This window comes from Rhamphochromis sp. 'chilingali', assembly GCF_963969265.1.
Source record: "Rhamphochromis sp. 'chilingali' genome assembly, chromosome: 1".
NCBI classification, from domain to species: domain Eukaryota; kingdom Metazoa; phylum Chordata; class Actinopteri; order Cichliformes; family Cichlidae; genus Rhamphochromis; species Rhamphochromis sp. 'chilingali'.
This window is the reverse complement of record NC_137929.1, coordinates 71,748,557-71,769,184: the sequence shown is the minus strand read 5'-3', so window position 1 is coordinate 71,769,184 and position 20,628 is coordinate 71,748,557. Positions and strand designations below refer to the sequence as shown.

Sequence of the window (20,628 nt, the reverse complement as noted above, 5' to 3'; positions counted from 1 at the left end):
AGAACTGGTGCCAGAGGAACAACCTCCTTCTAAACGTCAGTAAGACAAAGGAGCTGATAGTGGACTTCAGCACTAAGCAGGAGAGGAACTACCAGACCCCCGTCATCAACGAGTGCCCAGTGGAGAGAGTGGACAGCTTCAAATACCTCGGAGTTCACATCACGCAGGACCTGTCATGGTCCTGTCACATCAACACCGTGGTGAAAAAGGCCCGACAGCGTCTCTACCACCTCAGACGCTTGAGAGACTTCCAACTGCCCTCCAAGGTGCTCAGGAACTTTTACTCGTGCACCATAGAGAGCATCCTGGCGGGAAACATCTTAACCTGGTTCGGGAACAGCACCATGCAGGACAGACGAGCTCTACAGAGGGTTGTGCGGTCAGCTGAGCGCACCATCCGCTCCGAGCTCCCTGACCTGCACTCAATCTACAGCAGGCGGTGCTGGACCAAGGCCAGGAAGATGGTGAAGGACCTCAGCCATCCCAACAACAGACTGTTCTCTCTGCTGAGGTCAGGAAAGCGATTCCGCTCCCTGAAGACCAACACAGAGAGACTGAGGAGGAGCTTCTTCCTGCAGGCGATACGGTCTCTCAATCACACCACCACACAGTACTGACCCACACATATGGTTCTTACACACACACTGGACTTTCTGGACTTTGGTTTTGCACAACACTGGTCACTATATTCTTCATTTCCGGTTAATACTTGTACAGCTGCTGTTATTGTGTATATATTTATTTATATTTAGATTTCTTCATACATTCTTATATAGTTCTATATTGTGTATTTTGTTGTACAGTTATTTTATTTTCAACTTTAATTTATATATTTTATCTTATTCTTTCCCAGTGTGTTGTACAGTTATTTCATTTTTAACCTTAATTTATATTTTATTCCTTCCTAGTTAAATTTACCCTTTTTAATTTTTCATATTTATTTCCTATCTTATTCATAGCCTTTTCCTTTTTTGTTCTCTTTAGGTCACGAGCAGTTGTCCAAGCATTTCACTACATATCGTACTGTGTATGACTGTGTACGTGACAAATAAAATTTGAATTTGAATTTGAAAAAATTTGAATTTGAAACTTTATATTCATCTTTGCTCCAAATGGCACAGCAGCCTCAGAGAAAACAGAACGAGGCATCTTCAACATGTGTTCATACAAGGCAGCTCAGGTTACCATAAGTTGTATGGGTGTGCATCTATTTCTGCATATTCAGCAAAAATGTGCCCTTTCTTCACTCACTGAGGAGATGGTTCAGCTTCAGCAGCAGTTTGCTCTCAAGGTTCTTTCTGTGAAGCTGTGACTGTTCAGCAGTGAACAGGAGTCCTGCATGACTGAGACGTCCTTCACAAGCTCCAGATGCAGGAAGAGCTGTGTTGATTTTGATCGACAGCTTCTTGATGTGAGGAACGCCATGCAATAGATCCACACCTCCAGTGACATGAAAGGTACCTCTCCAGCCCTGCTTCTGGCTTTGCTGACCCCATGGATCCATCATCTTCGTCGGTTAGGCTGCTGTTTGTGCTGGCCTCATCCAGCTCTGAGTCTAGGTGATGTCTGATGAAGTGGAGACCTGTGGAAAGATGTTTTCAAAAGAATCAGGTCTGGTCATTATGGCGCTGTATACACTGCCAAGCTGCGGATGTTTGGCAAGAAGATTGGATCACACTGGAGATGTTTTTACTAACTCTTGTAGAAAAACAAAATCCTGTCATTCATATCCCGCACAAACAGTTTGCAATGAATTCCAGATCAAGTTTAAAATAAGAACGCGTGCAAGGCTAAGCAGTGCTCGCCAATAGATCCTCCTGTTTGGCTGTTACTCTGGGATCTCCTCCATACCTTCTTCATGCCCTGCAGGACGGGGCTGTGGCCCCCCCACACCCTCTAGCAGATCATTACATGAAGGAACCTTTTAAAAGCAAGCGCGTCCATGCTGCTGCACCATTCGAATTCACATCTGTCGACCTGTTTGGACCCTATCATGTGAGGGATGATGTCAAGAGAAGAGTGACCATGAAAGTTTGGGGAGTTGTGTTCTGCTGCATGGCAAGCAGAGCCATTCATGTCGAACTAGCGAGCACACTATCAACAGAGAGCTTCCTGCTTGCCTACCAGAGGTTCACCTCTGTCCGAGGCCATCCCCGAAAAATCTGGTCAGATCCTGGCACAAACTTTGTCGGCGCCAAACCTGTCTTGGAAGAAATGTATGCTTACCTGAAACAACAAAACAAGGAGTCGCTTGAAGAATACTCTGCCAAAAATGAGACCATCTGGGCATGGAAGATTCTTCCCGCTGATTCACCTCACCTCACCGAATTCATGGATCCATGTGAATTCATGGATTTTTTTTTCACATTCTGTCTCTCACAGTTGAAGTGTACCTCTGGTGCAAATTACTGACCTCTGTCATCATTTTAAGTGGGGGAACTTGCACAATCGGTGGCTGACTAAATACTTTTTTGCCCCACTGTAGGCGTAATTGATGTATGGCGAAACCTCCACGCAGGTCAAAGGGATTTTTCTTTTTTTTCTCCAGTACATAATACGCACTCAAGAATTAATATGTTTCTTATATCACAAAATATGATGGCAACAGTGATAGACTGCTCTTATTTAGCAGCTACTTTCTCAGACCATAATCCCATTAAACTTCTTTGGGCTACTAATATACCGCAAAATATAATCTACAGATGAAGGTTTAAGAATTATATGCTAGGAGACTCTGATTTTATTTCATATATGAACACTAATATTGAAATATTTCTAGATGCTAATTCAAATTCCTCCTCACATGCTAACATTTGGGAAGCGCTTAAAGCCTATATCAGAGGTATGGTTATGTCTTATGGGGCTAATAAGGCTAAAAAGGTCAGAGAGAAGATATCTAAATTGGAGACCGACATTAAAAACTTGGAACAGGAATATATTGCCACCAAAAAGGAAGAATGTCTTAATACATTAACAAAAGCAAGGTTGCAGTATGATAATTTATGCACCAACAGAGTAGAAGCAGCTATGGCCAGAACTAGATATCACTACTATGAATATGGAAACAAAACAAGTAAACTACTGGCCTGGCAAATTAAGAAAGAAACATCGGAGAAATTTATACGGACAATTCTAACGGAAGATGATAAACTTCTTGATGAATCAGTACTTATAAATGCAGAGTTTAAACGGTTTTATGAAGATCTGTATAAATCTGAGCAAGGGGTCGATGGTACTGCTGCAAAAAGATTTATAGATGGAATAACTCTTCCTAAATTACATAATGAGGACAAAGAACTGCTTGATGCAGATATAACGGAGATGGAGGTTCTTCGAGCCCTCAAGTGTTTACAAAATAATAAGACCCCTGGACCAGATGGATTCTCAGCTGATTACTATAAGGCCTTTTCTAATAAATTATTGACACCACTTACAAATATGATTAAAGAAGCCTTAGAAAATAATAAATTACCGGAATCACTGGAAAATGCAACAATTACATTATTGCCAAAGCCGGGCAAGGACAAACAGAGATGTGACTCTTATAGACCACTTAGCCTTTTAAACGCAGATTATAAAATATTATCTAAAATAATTGCACATAGATTGGAGGACATTATGCCTAAGATAATAAATGCCGATCAAACAGGCTTCATTAAAAACAGACATGGAGCAGATAATGTGCGGCGCCTGCTCCACATATTGAATGCCGCTCAAAAAAATCAAGAACCATTGCTAGTAATTTCCATGGACGCTAATAAAGCATTTGACAGGATTGAACCAAACTTTCTATTTCAGACAATGGAAGCCATGGGCTTCGGAGAAAAGATCACCCGCTATGTTAAGGTACTTTTTAACACCCCCAAAGCCAATATTATAACAAATAATGTGCTTTCTAACACTTTCTCCTTAACCAGAGGCTGTAGATAAGGCTGTCCAAGTTCTCCCTTGGTCTTTGCGATTGCGATCGAGCCACTGGCAGTGGCCATTCGTACTAATGTTGCTATATCTGGAATCAAATTCGGTACAAGTGAACATAAACTTTCCCTATATGCAGATGACCTCTTACTGTATATAACGGACCCTCTCAAGTCAATTCCCTCATTAATGAATAGTCTTAAAGAATATAGTGCGGCTTCAGGATACAAGTTAAATTATACCAAAAGTGAAATTATGTCATTAAATATACAAGATAATCGTGTTAGAGCTCTTACAGATCCACTACAGTGGTGTAATAATGGATTTACATATTTGGGCATACAAATTGGTAAATCTGAGGATAAAATATTCAAACTAAATTATATTAAACTGCTGGAGCAAACTAAACTTAATATACAGAGATGGATGGATTTGCCATTATCCCTCATAGGGAGAATTAATGTTGTTAAAATGAACATTTTGCCTAAGTTTACCTATTTATTTCAATGTCTCCCTATAAATGTTCCTAAAAGTTTCTTCAAAGAATTAAATAAACTTATAACCTCCTTCATATGGCAAAAGAAAAACCCAAGAGTTAAACTCTCCTCATTACAGGCCCCTTATTCACGGGGAGGACTCAACCTACCAAACTTTAGGAATTATTATCTGGCCTCCCAATACCGATCAATTTTGATCTGGTTATATGCAGAGAGGAGTGAGGTTCGATGGGTTTCAATAGAACAATATGAGGTGAACCCCATATCATTAAAAGACGTCCCATTTCTAGGTACGAAAAAATGTTTATCTAAGCTCGCAAATAACTCGATGATATTAAACACCTTCCGTGCCTGGCAGGAATCCCACTCACTTCTAAAAATAAATATTTCTTTTCTTAGAAGGACACCCCTATGGGGCAATCCTAATCTCTCACATCATATTTCCGACTCCATATTGCGGGGATGGAAGGATAGAAATATTCGAATTGTTGCCGATCTATACAATAATGATACATTTATTGACTTCCAACAACTAAAGGAAAAATTTAAACTTCCAGACCAAATTTTTTTAAAATTTCTACAAATAAGAGACTGGATCAAAGAAAAAACCAAAGGATTATTCCCTGAGATTCCTAAAGAAAGTCCTTTTGAAATGCATCTTTGCACCAAACCATGGAAGTCAATAAAAGGTATCTTCAATATACACTATTATTAATGAAAAATTACCTGACTACAACAAAACGTCTCTGAAAAGAAAATGGGAGGCAGATCTGGGCTATGTCTATGAAGAGGTAGAATGGTACCATCTAATGGAACAGGCACAGACCATGTTAATTTCTACAAATCATAGACAAATGCAATTTTATATATTCCACAGGACATATTATACACCTTACAGATTACATAAAATTGATATTAATTACTCTCCCAAATGTTTGAGATGTAAGGTGATAGATGGTGATCTCCTTCATATGCTGTGGAATTGCCCAGTAATAGAGGAGTTCTGGAGACGGACTACTGAAATAATTTCAAGGGTAATTGGGATCCAAGTCGAAATGGACCCAAAACTATGGATTTTAGGTGACATAGATTCCATAAATGTGGATTACCACAAGAAATATTTTATTTTACTTGCGAGTACTGCAGTTAAAAAATGTATTCTGACACATTGGAAATCTGAAAACTCTCCAACACTGAGATATTGGATTAATGAGTTAGCATCCTACTGTACACCTGAGAAGATATCGCATAGTGTAAAAGGGAAATACGGAACCTTTAAAAAAATTTGGGGACCATTTCTTTCAGTATTACCGTCTTTGGACTTGACAGAATATAGAGATGATGTAAATTCCTCTGGGTTTACCCTAAATTGATCATCGGTTAGGCCCTTCTGATCAGAATTCTTAAATGTTGTGCTGATTCTTGTGTATAGATGGGTGTAAATATGGGCTGTCTGGATACACGAATGTGATAAAGTTGAGAGCCATACAGGGGTAAAGGGGTGGTGGGGTGGTGGGAGGGGTTCACACGATATGTTGTTTTTTTTTGTTTTTTTTTTTTATTTCTTTAATTACTAATACTGTTACTATTATAATTATTATTTTTTATTATTATTATTATTATTAATATGCCCGTATTTTCTGTGTTCGGTCCTCAGATGGTTGAGGCTATGTTTGAAAGATAAAGATACTAGAGTGTGATCCTGAGAATATTTATTTATTTATTTATTTTTTTGGGGGTCATAATGGTCAGTCAAGAGTTGGCTAGTTGATGATACCTACTCTGTCCCATAACTGTGAATGTCTTTTATTGTTTGTTTTTGTTTGTTTGTTGTTCGTTTTCAATTTTAAAAAATCAAAATAAAAAGTTGGAAAAGGAAATTTAAAAAATAAATAAATAAATAACTTTTGGATAGTTTTTCTACATTTTCACTGAAATGTGACACAAATAATGACTTTCTGACTTTACTTTGGACTAATCTAACGACTCAGCCTGGCTATGTTGGGCTTCGTGTGGAAGCAGCTCCCAGTTTGAGTTCAGCAGACAGACTCTCTCTCTACTTTGAAGATCAGCTGCAAACTTTCCTTTTTGATAAAGCTTATATTTCGAGCTGGATCAGGTGACCCTGAACCATCCCTTAGTTATGCTGCTATACAGGGAGTGCAGAATTATTAGGCAAGTTGTATTTTTGAGGAATAATTTTATTACTGAACAACAACCATGTTCTCAATGAACCCAAAAAACTCATTAATATCAAAGCTAAATGTTTTTGGAAGTAGTTTTTAGTTTGTTTTTAGTTTTAGCTATTTTAGGGGGATATTTGTGTGTGCAGGTGACTATTACTGTGCAGAATTATTAGGCAACTTAACAAAAAACAAATATATACCCATTTCAATTATTGATTTTTACCAGTGAAACCAATATCACATCTCCACATTCACAAATATACATTTCTGACATTCAAAAACAAAACAAAAACAAATCAGGGACCAATATAGCCACCTTTCTTTGCAAGGACACTCAAAAGCCTGCCATCCATGGATTCTGTCAGTGTTTTGATCTGTTCACCATCAACATTGCGTGCAGCAGCAACCACAGCCTCCCAGACACTGTTCAGAGAGGTGTACTGTTTTCCCTCCTTGTAAATCTCACATTTGATGATGGACCACAGGTTCTCAATGGGGTTCAGATCAGGTGAACAAGGAGGCCATGTCATTAGTTTTTCTTCTTTTATACCCTTTCTTGCAGCCACGCTGTGGAGTACTTGGACGCGTGTGATGGAGCATTGTCCTGCATGAAAATCATGTTTTTCTTGAAGGATGCAGACTTCTTCCTGTACCACTGCTTGAAGAAGGTGTCTTCCAGAAACTGGCAGTAGGACTGGGAGTTGAGCTTGACTCCATCCTCAACCCGAAAAGGCCCCACAAGCTCATCTTTGATGATACCAGCCCAAACCAGTACTCCACCTCCACCTTGCTGGCGTCTGAGTGGGACTGGAGCTCTCTGCCCTTTACCAATCCAGCCACGGGCCCATCCATCTGGCCCATCAAGACTCACTCTCATTTCATCAGTCCATAAAACCTTAGAAAAACCAGTCTTGAGATATTTCTTGGCCCAGTCTTGACGTTTCAGCTTGTGTGTCTTGTTCAGTGGTGGTCGTCTTTCAGCCTTTCTTACCTTGGCCATGTCTCTGAGTATTGCACACCTTGTGCTTTTGGGCACTCCAGTGATGTTGCAGCTCTGAAATATGGCCAAACTGGTGGCAAGTGGCATCTTGGCAGCTGCACGCTTGACTTTTCTCAGTTCATGGGCAGTTATTTTGCGCCTTGGTTTTTCCACACGCTTCTTGCGACCCTGTTGACTATTTAGAATGAAACGCTTGATTGTTCGATGATCACGCTTCAGAAGCTTTGCAATTTTGAGACTGCTGCATCCCTCTGCAAGATATCTCACTATTTTTGACTTTTCTGAGCCTGTCAAGTCCTTCTTTTGACCCATTTTGCCAAAGGAAAGGACGTTGCCTAATAATTATGCACACCTGATATAGGGTGTTGATGTCATTAGACCACACCCCTTCTCATTACAGAGATGCACATCACCTAATATGCTTAATTAGTAGTAGGCTTTCGAGCCTATACAGCTTGGAGTAAGACAACATGCATGAAGAGGATGATGTGGACAAAATACTCATTTGCCTAATAATTCTGCACTCCCTGTAGGCTCAGGCTGTTGGTGGACTTCCTATGATGCTCTGCTTTCTTCTCCACTCCCCTCTTTTCACTCCTGATACTTTTATATGTCACTACTGCATGTCCTTAACTTTTGTCTTCTCTCTCCTTAGTTTGTGTTTTGTTCTTGTCTCTCTGAGCTCATCTCTTCTCTTTCCCCTCACCCTGCAACCAGTCATGGTAGATGCTCCTCCTGGAGCCTGTTTTCACTGGGAGGATCTTTGTGTCAAAGGGAGTTCTTCTTCCCACCATCACCAAGTGCTGCTCACAGTGGATTGTCTGATCAGAATCAGAATCAGAAAGGGTTTTATTGCCAAATGTTGAGCAGGTTTACAACATTAGGAAATTGCTGCGGTGCTTCAGTGCAAACATAGTGTCATAAAAATATAAAAATAAGAATAAGAATTAAAAGTGCTAAGTGGGTAGATATATACATGATATATACATGAGTGCAGGTGGTGATCAGTGCCAAACATAGAATGATGCAGTGACACAGCGTAGGGTCATGTGTTAGTGGCGGGGACAGTCATATGGTTATTGTTCATGTGTCCAACAGCAGAGGGGAAGAAACTGTTCTTATGGCGAGAGGTTCTGGTGCGAATGGACCGGAGCCTCCTGCCTGAGGGGAGCAGGTCAAACAGACTGTGTCCAGGGTGAGAAGGGTCAGCTGAGATCCGAGCTGCACGCCCCAGTGTCCTGGAGGTGTACAGGTCCTGCAGAGATGGGAGTCTGCAGCCAATCACCTTCTCAGCAGAGCGCACAACACGCTGCAGTCTCTGTTTGTCCCTGATAGTGGCTCCAGCGTACCACACGGTGATGGAGGAGGTGAGGATGGACTCGATGATTGCAGTGTAGAATTGCATCATCGTCCGTGTTGGCAGGTTGAATTTCTTCAGCTGCCTCAGGAAGTACATCCTCTGCTGGGCTTTCTTGATGACGGAGGTGATGGTGGGCTCCCACTTCAGGTCCTGGGTGATGGTGGTACCCAGGAAGCGGAATGAGTCCACAGAGGTGATGGGGGTGTCAGACAGGATGATGGGGGGGAGTGGGGCTGTGTGCTTCCTGAAGTCCACAATAATCTCCACTGTCTTCTGGGCATTCAGCACCAGGTTGTTGTGGCTGCACCAGGACACCAGACGTTCAACCTCCCTCCTGTAGGCAGACTCATCCCCGTCCGAGATGAGACCGATAACGGTGGTGTCATCTGCAAACTTGATTAGCTTGACAGACTGGTGGGTGGAGGTGCAGCAGTTGGTGTACAGGGAGAAGAGCAGAGGAGAAAGAACACAGCCCTGAGGGGAGCCGGTGCTGATGGTCCGGGAGTCCGAGACATTCTTCCCCAGCCTCACGTGCTGCTTCCTGTCCGTCAGGAAGTCAGTGATCCACCGGCAGATGGGATCAGGCACATTCATCTGGGAAAGCTTGCCTCGGAGATGGTCTGGAAGGATGGTGTTGAAGGCAGAGCTGAAGTCCACAAACAGGATCCTGGCGTAGGTTCCTGGGGAGTCCAGATGCTGCAGGATGAAGTGTAGGGCCATGTTGATGGCGTCGTCTACAGACCTGTTGGCTCTATATGCAAACTGCAGGGGGTCCAGGAGGGGGGCCGTGAGGGTCTTGAGATGGGAGAGAACTAGGCGCTCAAATGACTTCATGACCACAGATGTCAGAGCCACGGGTCTGTAGTCATTTAGTCCAGTGATCCTAGGTTTCTTGGGGACAGGGATTATGGTGGAGGACTTGAAGCAGGCAGGCACATGACATGCCTGCAGTGAGGAGTTGAAAATGCCAGAAAACACTGGGGCCAGCTCGTTTGCACAGTGTCTGAGGGTGGCAGGAGACACGCCGTCTGGGCCGGGAGCTTTCCGAGCATTCAGACTCCTAAACTGCTTCCTCACATCTGCTTCATGAATATGAAGAGTTGTGGTGGGAGGAGGTGGTGTGAAATCCTCTTTTGTGTGGGGTGAGGAGGGGGGTGTTGCAGGTGAAGTGATTGAAGGTGGTGATGGCTCTATGGAGGGGGGAGAGGTGGGGGAATGAGTGTCCAAAGTGTCTCTATTGTTGGGGCCGTTGGAGGTGTGAAGGCTGCCTGATGGCTCGTCAAAACGGCAGTAAAAGTCGTTAAGGGTGTTGGCTAAGAGCAAGTCATCAGTGGAGTGGGGGGTTTTAGGCTTGTAGTTGGTGATATTCCTAAAACCTTTCCACACAGAGGCCGAGTCATTCTCTGAGATCTGCTGCTGCATCTTCTCAGAGTGCTGATGTTTAGCAATGTCCACTTCTTTAGTGAACCTGTACTTGGCCTCTCTGTAGCAGTCCCTGTCTCCGCTTCTGAACGCCTTTCTCTTTTCCAGCCACAGCTTTTTGAGTTTAGGAGTAAACCAGGGTTTGTCATTGTTATAACTCACCCTGGTGCTTGATGGCACAATGCTGTCCTCACAGAAGTGGATATAGGAGGTTTGGGGCTTTCACTCTGATATTGGAGGCTGTTTCCTTACTCTGTTAAACAGCTTCAGATGTTTTGTGTGTCTGCAGTCTGTCAGGCTGTCTGATCACAGAGGAAGGCTGTACTTCTCTGGCCTCAGCTCTGAGGTCCAACCCCTCCCATCTGAGAGAGCTGGACCTGAGCTACAATCATCCAGGAGATTCAGGAATGAAGCTGCTGTCGGCTGGACTGAAGGATCCAGGCTGGAGACTGGACACTCTCAGGTATGAAGAGAATGTCTGATAGAGGAGGAAGAGCTGGAAACATTTCCTGTGTCCTTCACTCACTTCCTGTTTGTTTCCTGCAGATGAGACATGAACAATCACACATGCAGGAATATCTTCAGGGACAGACACACTAGTCTAGCTGGATAGTACATGGATATTTATTTAGGGGGTCTCCAAGGAGTCTGTTTGCAGGAACATCTAGGTCACAGGTGTACCTGAGATCGATGCCACTGTGTACCTAATAAAGTGTCAGCCATGTGTATGTTTCCCATGCTGTATGTCCACAGTGATAGTGACAGAAGTATGAAACAAGGCTGTGAATCATTTCAGTCTGTGTGTGTGACAAAGAGGCAGACAGGAGCAGCTAACATTTGGAAATGGAAGCTTAAATACTGGAAACGCTACATTCACATTCAATAAATTTGTTCTCAAGTGCACATTTAGCAGCTATTGCTAAGTAGGCCACTTTGCTCTGCTAAGGATTTGTGTGACCATGAGAGAAACTCTGATAAGCTAATGCTGCTAAGCCAATGCTGTTTATGGGCCCTGTTAGAATCAATATTTCAGTCTCATTCTGTTGTTTGAGAACAATATTAACGTCTCACATCATTATAACACCAGAGAAAAGGGTATTAGCGTTAGCTACTAATGCTTATTCACCTCAAATTAGCTTTAGCTGCTAATGGCAGCCCACTTAGCATTAACTCCTGACATCGTTATAATGCAGGGGAAAAGAGTTACCATTATCGGATAATGCTAATTCACATCAAATTTGCATTATTTAATAACGGTAGACTTCGTATCATTAGCTGCTGTCATTCTTACAAATGAAACAGTATGAGCATTAGCTGTTAATGCTTTTTCATCTAAAATTAGAATTAGCCACTAATGGCGTATTGTTAAAATGTAAGAAAAAACATTGTCAGCATAAGCGGATAATGCTAATTCACCTGAAATTAGTATTAGCTAATAATGGCAACCTACTTGGCATTAGCTGCTCACATTGTTAGAAATCAAGAGAATATGGTATTAGCATTAGTTGCCAATGCTTATTCACCTAAAATTAGCATTAGCCACTAATGGTAGCCTATTTAGCATAAACTTCTTGATGCTAAATGAAGTTAATTCATGATAAATAGGCTTAACTGTAATGAAAGTAGTGTTAGCATTAGCTGCTGATATTGTTAAAAAGTAATAAAAAGTAAGATAAAACATTGCTAGCAGTAGCAGATAATGCTAACACACATCAAATTATCATTACTCAATAATGGCAGCCTTCTTAGCATTAACTGCTCATATTGTTATAATGCAAGGGTAAAGAGTTGGCAAAAACATTGTTAGCATTAGTGGATAATGCTAATTCACCTAAATTAGCATTAGCTAATAATTGCTATGTACCTAGCATTAGCTACTGATATTGACATAAAGGAAGAAAATATGGTATTAGCATTAGCTTCTAATGCTTTTTCATCTAAAATTAGAATTAGCCACTAATTGCGTCCTATTTAGCATTAACTCTTCACATCGCAGGGGAAAAGTTAAGATTGAATTAAAAAAGTGTTCACATCAGCTACTCCTATTGTTAAAAGGTAAGAAAAAAAAAACATTGTTAGCATAAGCGGATAATGCTAATTCACCTCAAATTAGTATTAGCTAATAACGGCAACCTACTTAGCATTAGCTGGTCACATTGTTATAAAGCAAGAAAATGTGGTATTAGCATTAGCTGCCAATTCCTATTCACCTATAATTAGCATTAGCCACTAATGGCAGTCTACGTAGCATTAACGCCTCACTAATAGTCACGGCAGACCCGACGATGTTTGCATGAACACGCTTTTCAGTATCTCTTTATTGACCACTTTTCACACACGGTTGCTGTACGCATATAGACGGCTGTAGCTTTGCAGCTCACAGCCCGACACACACCAACACAACAGCATAGAGAGCTAAGACGTAAAGGCGGCGAGGCCTGATTGCGGGTGCCACTCAGGTGCGTCCGCCTCCCCTGCAGCGGCGCTGCAGACCACGCCCCGCCACACACATTAACCTGGTAAAATACATATTTAGGCAGAATTTTGCAAATATCTGTTTTTCAATTTTTAGCAGCATAGAGCTTTTTTTCCAATTATTTTTTTAAAAGTCAGGTCAAGGCTCCAAAAGCTCAAAGGTGATATAAGGGTGGTGGCTCACAACAGTTTTGGTTTGTTGGATCATTTTAGTTCAGCTGGGTGTCTTTGCTTTGTTATGTTTCTTTAAGAGTTCAAAATGTGTTGATTACATAAATAACATGTAATTTTCTCTGTAGTACATCATGGATTTCATAAGCAACACACCTTAGTTGTTCACACATGTTGTGTACAGTGTTATCTTCATTTTAAATGTCAAAAAGTATTTGATCCAAATGGCTCTTTGGGTCTTAAAGGCTTCCTCTAGTGAAAGAAAGGTAAACTATACTCAATAGCAGTACATTTTTGCTCTAGTTAATATTAGCGGTTGAAGGTTTAAATGATTTCTTAAACATGTTGGTGATTTAATGCTAAAAAATAAAAATAAAAAACATTGTTTTTAAGTGTTTTTTGTGAGATTTTAGGTTGTGTTAAGGCAGTATGTCAAAATTAAAAAAGCAAAGAAACTGCCAATTTAAACGTGAGGTTGTGTTGAATAGAACGAGACATTTTCTTTTAATGTAAAAGAATAGAAAGGTTGCTGAGCCCTGGTATAGGAGGACACCTACTCTGTGTCTGGTTAAGTATAAGGTCACAGTTCTCTCCCTCATGAATTGTCTGGTTCCAGCGGTGGGTCTGTGCTAGACGACCCATCACCAGCTTTTTCCACTGGTTACCAGTACGTGGTAGAATCCACTTCCAGATCTGGTTGTCTTTAAATCTGTGAATGGATTGGCTCCATCTTATCTCTCTTTAACAAAAGAATCCAAGTGGAGCCCTCAGGTCTGCAGATAAGCAGCTTCTGACCAGAACTAGACGTAAAAACAGAGGTGAGCTTTATCGATGGCTGCAGCCAAACTCTGGAACAGTCGCCCTTCACATCAGGTCGTCACCAACACTGGACATTTTTAAAAGCCGGTTGGAAACACATTTGTACTCTGTAGCTTTCAATCCTGACCAGTCTTTATAGTCATTACTGTGTATGTTTCCTATTTTCTCTCTACTCTGTGCAGCACTTTGGCTCAAGCTGTTTTTAAATGTGCTGATAAATAAATGTAGATTTCTTTGAATAAAACAGTGGAGCCGAGCTTTGAGCTCAGTGTGTAACAGTGTGTGTGTGAGAGCCATGTAATGTCCATGTGTGCATGCTGACTGTGCTGCTCTGACCCCCCTCCTCCTTTCAGGGTGGAGCCTGCTGGAGTCCGATGGTTGAGACCAGGTCTGAGGAAGTGTAAGTGTGTTTTTAATGGGATTCATGAAAACAAAGCAGCACACATTCAACCATCTTCATCATGTCAGGAGTCATCATCAAAGTGTCAATCAATGATCAATAACTGCAGCTGGATTGTGTTTGTTCTCTCCATCAGATTCCTGTCAACTCACAATCGACACAAACACAGTTCACACAAACCTCCAACTGTCTGACAACAACAGGAAGGTGACATGTGTGGAGGAGGTTCAGTCATATCCTGATCATCCAGACAGATTTGATGTTTTTTATCAGCTGCTGTGTAGAGATGGTCTGACTGGTCGCTGTTACTGGGAGGTCGAGTGGAGAGGAAACGTTTATATATCAGTGAGTTACAGAAGCATCAGAAGGAAAGGAGTCAGTGACTGTGTGTTTGGACGCAATGATCAGTCCTGGAGTCTGAGCTGCTCTGATGATGGTCCTCATTATGTCAGGCACAATAAAATAAAAACATCCATCTCCTCCTCCTCCTCCTCCTCCTCCTCCTCTGTCTCTAACAGAGCAGCAGTGTATGTGGACTGTCCTGCTGGCACTCTGTCCTTCTACAGAGTCTCCTCTGACACTCTGATCCACCTCCACACCTTCAACACCACATTCACTCAAACTCTTTATCCTGGGTTTAGTGTCTATCCTGGTGCCTCAGTGTCCCTGTGTGCAGTTGAGTATCAGCAGTCTCGTCCTGTTATAGAAAACCATCAATTGCGTGAAGTCATTTACTAATCTCTTTTTTACTGTCCACTTTTTAGGATTTCAGAAAAGCACAAATGACTGAGGCTGAAAAACCTTCATACAGGTGACCAAATTATAATTATTTTATTTGTTATTTAAAAAAAGAATGGGGGTCTCTTTTGGATTTATTTGATAGGGACAGTAGAGACTGACAGAAAAGCAGAGGGAGCGAGAGAGGGAAGACCAGGGCCACAGGTCCGACTCAAACCCAGGCAAGCCACTATTCGCCAAACGGCATATGTCCGCTTGCTCTTCCCATTAAACTAAAGGTGTGCCAGGTGACCATAATTACTAAAAAACAAACTCAACCTGATGGAACAGATTATGTGATAACTCACTTTACGGTTTACATTGCTTCTGGTTAATTACAGTTTAATTCAGATCCCTCTAACACACACCACCAGACAAGTTTGTCATTTAAGATGGAAGAATTAATTAATGGCAGGACTTCTTTGAGCAGTTTTGTAGGAATGGGGTCTAAAAGACACGTTGATGGTTTGGAGGAAGTAATTATTGAAGTTAACTCAGAAAGATCAATTGGAGAAAAAGAGTCTAACTTAACATCAATGGTACTAAGAGTAGCTGTAGATAATATTACATCTGTGGGATGATTATTGGTCATTTTTTCTCTAATGATAAAAATTTTATTTGTGAAGAAGTTCATGAAGTCATTACTAGTTAACGTTAAAGGGATGGTTGGCTCAAAAGAGCTCTGACTGTTTGTCAGCCTGGCTACAGAGCTGAAGAGAAACCTGGGGTTGTTCTTATTTTCTTCAATCAGTGATGAATAGTAAGATGTTCTGGCTTTGCGGAGGGCTTTCTTATAAAGCAGCAAACTATTTCTCCAGGCTAAATGATGATCCTCTAGATTTGTGACACGCCATTTCCTCTCCAGATTACGAGTCATCTGCTTTAGGCTACGTGTTTGAGAATTATACCACGGAGTCAGGTACTTCTTTCACAGGAGCTACAGTATCCAGAGTCGTACGTAGTGAGGAGGTGAAATTATTAACAAGATAATCGACCTCTGTTGGAGCAGCGTTCAGATAGCTGCTCTGCTCTGTGTTGGTACAGGGCATTGAAGATGATAACAGTGGGTGGATTATATTCTTAAACTTAGTTACAGCACTTTCAAAAAGACATCTACTGTGATAAAGTCTACTCTCCACCGCTGTGTAATCAATTATTGTAAATGTAAATGTTATCAGGAAATGATCAGACAGGAGAGGGTTTTCAGGAAACACTGTTAAATGTTCAGGTTCGATGCCATATGTTAAAACAAGATCTAGAGTGTGATTAAAGTGGTGGGTGGGTTCTTTTACATTTTGAGAGAAACCAATTGAGTCTAATAACAGATTAAATGCCATGTTGAGGCTGTCATTTTTAGCATCTACATGGATGTTAAAATCACCCACAATAATTATTTTATCTGAGCTCAGAACTAAATTAGATAAAAAGTCTGAGAAATCAGAAACTCTGTGTATTCCATGTTGCTTGCAGTGTCCTGTTGTGAGATGAAGAAAAATGTCACTGACTGGCAGATGTCCTAGAAAATGTCCTTTCATCCAGTTAAGGAAGACTGGGTTAAGAAATTTCATAATGTGTTCTTGGTGGATCATTATTATCTCTCTTCGGCCTGGTCTATCTCACTGTCAAATAGTGTTGTGTCAGTAATTAGCCATATGTTGACGGAGCACAGCAGCCACAGAGACAGTAGAGGAGGTGCTACAGATCGCCTCAGAACTTACGAAAAGTAACTGACCTGAACACTAAAAGGACCATATGTGGTCTGATTTAAATTTGGTGACATACATTCTTCACAAACTTTGTGATTGCCTGAAATTTAATAGTATAATAGAGAAGAACTTGAGACTTAGAAGTCAGGTTACTAAATTAAACTGTGAACCTATGAACTACAGCAGATACCAAAGTAAATCGTCTGTTTCCACACTTTCTCACAGTCTACTGGTAACTGGGTCTCCTGAATGCAGCAATGAAGAAAAGCTTGAAAACCCTTTTGGAGCTTCTCCCTGGCAAGCAGAAACCCATCCAGATGTTGAAAATCATACAGGAGAAACACCTGTAGGGACTGAGTTTAATTCAGTGAGCAGCACCCTGCCACCAAGCTCCCACCTGCACATCTGCTCCACAGCTTTCTGCTGCCTGACTCGCTCTCAAAGTCACTCATCTTTATTGAGCAACGTACCAAGGAACAACTTAACACGGGCAGCAAGCTTACCATCCATGAAGTTACATGAGTATACACCCAACATCAGTGTTGATGATTTTGGTGATGAAACCTACATGTTCCAGTGCTCCTGTCCAGGCCTGTACCAGTGCAGTGTGACCAACCTGATGTTTGTCATGAAGGGAGAAGGAGATGTGGTTTACAGGACTGTCCCTTGGAACAGAAGGCTGCTGGCCCAACACCACAAGAAGCCTGCAGGACCTCTGTTTGACATCACGTGTCCTCAGCAGTCTTTGTGTCAGCTTCATATCCTACACTGTGAGGTCATCTCCACAGGTGGAGGCCAGTTCTTGCAGGTTGCTCATGTGAAAGGTGAGGGCATCGAGTTTATCCACCCTCACAAGATAACCAAAACTCATGCTATTATAAATATCGAAGGGTTTTCTGCTTATGGTAATGTCAAGGATGAAGACTCTCCTCCCGACCCAGTCCAATCATTGGTTCTGCTCTTCTACAAACCCCCAAACGATTGTAATCCCAGATCTGTCCTCAGTGTGTTCATGTTGCCACGTAATATTGTGTTCCCCAAAATGCGGCGTGACAGGAAGAAGTCAGACAAAACTGAGATATACATCGAGACAACCTCTGACTGCAAACTGCATCCAAAGCAGGCTTACACTCTGGCCACTGATCCTGAACATGACCTCATTAAAGTTCTACCAAAACAAGCTGATTTTAAAGAGGAGTTCTTCGAAAGCTACTTCCCATCATTTCAGGTGTTCTTAAAGGAAGTCTTTACAGATATTAACCTGTGTCTGAGAGACAAGAGCAGCTCCACCTGTGTTTGGGAAACAGAGGTTTGTCTTTTGCCTACTGGAGGAACAACTGGTACTGTGAAATCTTTGGATGCTGGTCCAAAAAAGATACGGAGGAGCTTCATCGAAAGTATATCAGGACCTGTTCTCAGCAGTCTGCTGGACCACCTGCTGGAAAAAAAAGTGTTAACTATAGATGAAGTGGACGAAGCAAAAACAGTGAAAAACAGAAAAGATAAAGCTAGTTGGGTTTTTGACACTGTGAGCAGGAAAGGTGGTGATTCAGAAATGTTTGAGGTTCTCCGTGAGGAGGATCCCTTTCTCTATAAACATCTAGGTTTGAAATAAAACGGAGAGCTGTCACATACAGATGATCTTGCTAACAGCCACTGTCACTAAACATAACATTCTCAGTGCTCCTAGGACAGTGCTGTCCAAATGCTGAATTTGTACCTACCTAGCTGTTAATCTCTTCAAGGAGTAAAGAAAAACGCATTACTCATCGATTTATTCTTATTGACTTGTAGCATTTTATGACACACAACAATTATAGATGTGTAATTTTTAACTTTTTCATGGCATGATAGTGTATTTCTTAACAATATCTATTTGTTTCATGTAGTTTTTAATATTATATTTAAACATTTTCATTTAAACCTTTCACCAAATGTGTGATTGCAAATTTCTGCATGTTTTTTTGTTTTGTTTTAGAATTTGATTTTTTTTTCCTGCGTACTTCTGATGTTATCAGTTTTAATTTAATTTTTTGTTGGGTTTTTATTTTTTGGTTCATGGCAATGTCTGCAGGATATTTTCTGATATATTTACTGTATAATTACTGATTTTTGCCTTGTCAGAATATTGTAAACTCTTTCACTTTTACCAACATAAAATCACATCTTAATTAAAGTGCTGAATGCAAGTATTTTCATGTAGCTATTAACAAGTTTTCACTGGCAGTGCCTGAATGGATTGCAATATAGTTTGAAATGTATGAAGGGCTCAGGTGAAATTTTGTATAAAAACCCAGAGGTTGTTACTCTTATGTTTACTCAAAAATGTTTTTGTGCTATAACTCTTCTGCTCCCAGTAACAACAGTGACTACCGTATCTTCTGCACTTTAAGGTGCACTTAAAATCCTTTTGTTAGACTGAACTGTTAAATGTTGTCATTTTTATGCTTACCATCTCTACATCGTTTTAACTCTGTGATGCAAGGAATTCCACTGCCCCCCTCCCTCTCGAGGTTCTGGGTGGGGGGCTGTAGTCTTTTATTGCAGACACATCCTTGTGACGGTGTTTTTGATGTAAGCTTCCTGCCCAGCAGGAGGACACACACACACACACACACATTCTTACATACATACAGAAGTTCACACATATACATACAATGCCTTGTCTTAGAACCATTTGGGCGTTGCCTTGCTGTGATGAACTGTTTTCCCAATAAAAGGCAGCGAGAGGAGGCCATTGTCGGGGTCATTCGTAATGAGCTGAGATACCGACGAGGCCTCCCTTGCAAGTAAACGATCGATCACTGTTGCCTTGTTTTTCTTTCACGGGAATAAGTCCTGGATACAGCGGGGTCTGAGTTTAGACCCAACACCTTTAATTATCTCAAAAATCAGCAGTGCGCTTTATAATCCAGTGCGCCTTATGTATGAATTCTCGTTGTGCTGATCACAAAGTCGCAAAATCGCTAGCCCGACGTCCCGGAGCTAGCGATATCTCCGGTCGGGCGACCAAAATCTATCTCAGCCCCGCCCGTCGGGCTATATGATAACCTGACGGGCGGGGCTGAGATAGATTTTGGTCGCCCGACCGGAGATATCACTAGCTCCGGGACGTCGGGCTAGCGATTTTGCGAGCCCTGCAAACCGATTTTATGTGGTACACGTCGCTCAAAAATCTGTCAAAAATGTTTTAGTACGACTTTGGTAAGCTACGAAGCCGCACCACTTCGCTTGATGGATTACGGCTACTGTAGTCAGGAGCCAGTAATCTGTAATCTGCCAGTAATCAGTAATCTGTGCCCAAAACTCCGTCCATGTCAGGGACCTGGGTCTGAGCGACCCAGTCCATGAGCAGTTATGACTCCTTTTATATTATGTGTGTTTCTGCACTGTGCTGCTGTTCTCGTGTCCATGCTTGTGTGTGTATAGGAAGGTGTGTTTGCGTGTGTGGATGTGGCTGTGACAGGCACCTTCAGGCCTGGTGGGTGGGTGGCCCTGCCAGCTGGCTGGCCACACTTGAAGTTCATCACACACCTGGACCTGATCAAGCCTTGTTGGGGAGCTACTTAACAGTGTGGCTGAGCGCTCCTTGGCACGGGATCGTTGTCATGTCATTTCAGGCTTCCACTGCTGAGGCTCGGGAAAAATGAAGAGGATAATTAAGAGGAAGCATCAGTTCTGTCTCATCTAACTACACAGTATTATAATCATGCACTTATGTCTCAAACTAAGACAAAATGAGACAAAACGAGTTATGTGAGTCTTTAGATTATCAGTAAATTCTGGTGATAGGTTGACGCTCAGTGGAGCCATGTTTGGTTTGTGATGGTCAGCTTCTGTTTTGTGAATCACTCTTTGTAATTTAGAAGATCGTGCAGAAATGTGCGCGCCCTTATC

At 41.7% G+C, this 20,628-nt stretch overlaps 1 protein-coding gene across 1 annotated transcript in view; it reads left to right on the top strand.

Moving 5' to 3' along the window:
* Positions 1 to 19,346, top strand: part of LOC308396853 (NACHT, LRR and PYD domains-containing protein 12-like) — a 227,130-nt gene extending 207,784 nt beyond the window's left edge. Inside the window, exons 12-16 of the mRNA XM_080882473.1 lie at positions 10,673 to 10,846; positions 14,202 to 14,248; positions 14,385 to 14,923; positions 15,013 to 15,059; positions 16,957 to 19,346. Of these exons, the coding sequence (XP_080738599.1) occupies positions 10,673 to 10,846; positions 14,202 to 14,248; positions 14,385 to 14,923; positions 15,013 to 15,059; positions 16,957 to 18,346 (2,197 nt within the window). The 3' untranslated portion in view covers positions 18,347 to 19,346. The remainder of the gene's footprint in view (positions 1 to 10,672; positions 10,847 to 14,201; positions 14,249 to 14,384; positions 14,924 to 15,012; positions 15,060 to 16,956) is intronic.
* Positions 19,347 to 20,628: the final 1,282 nt, after the last annotated feature.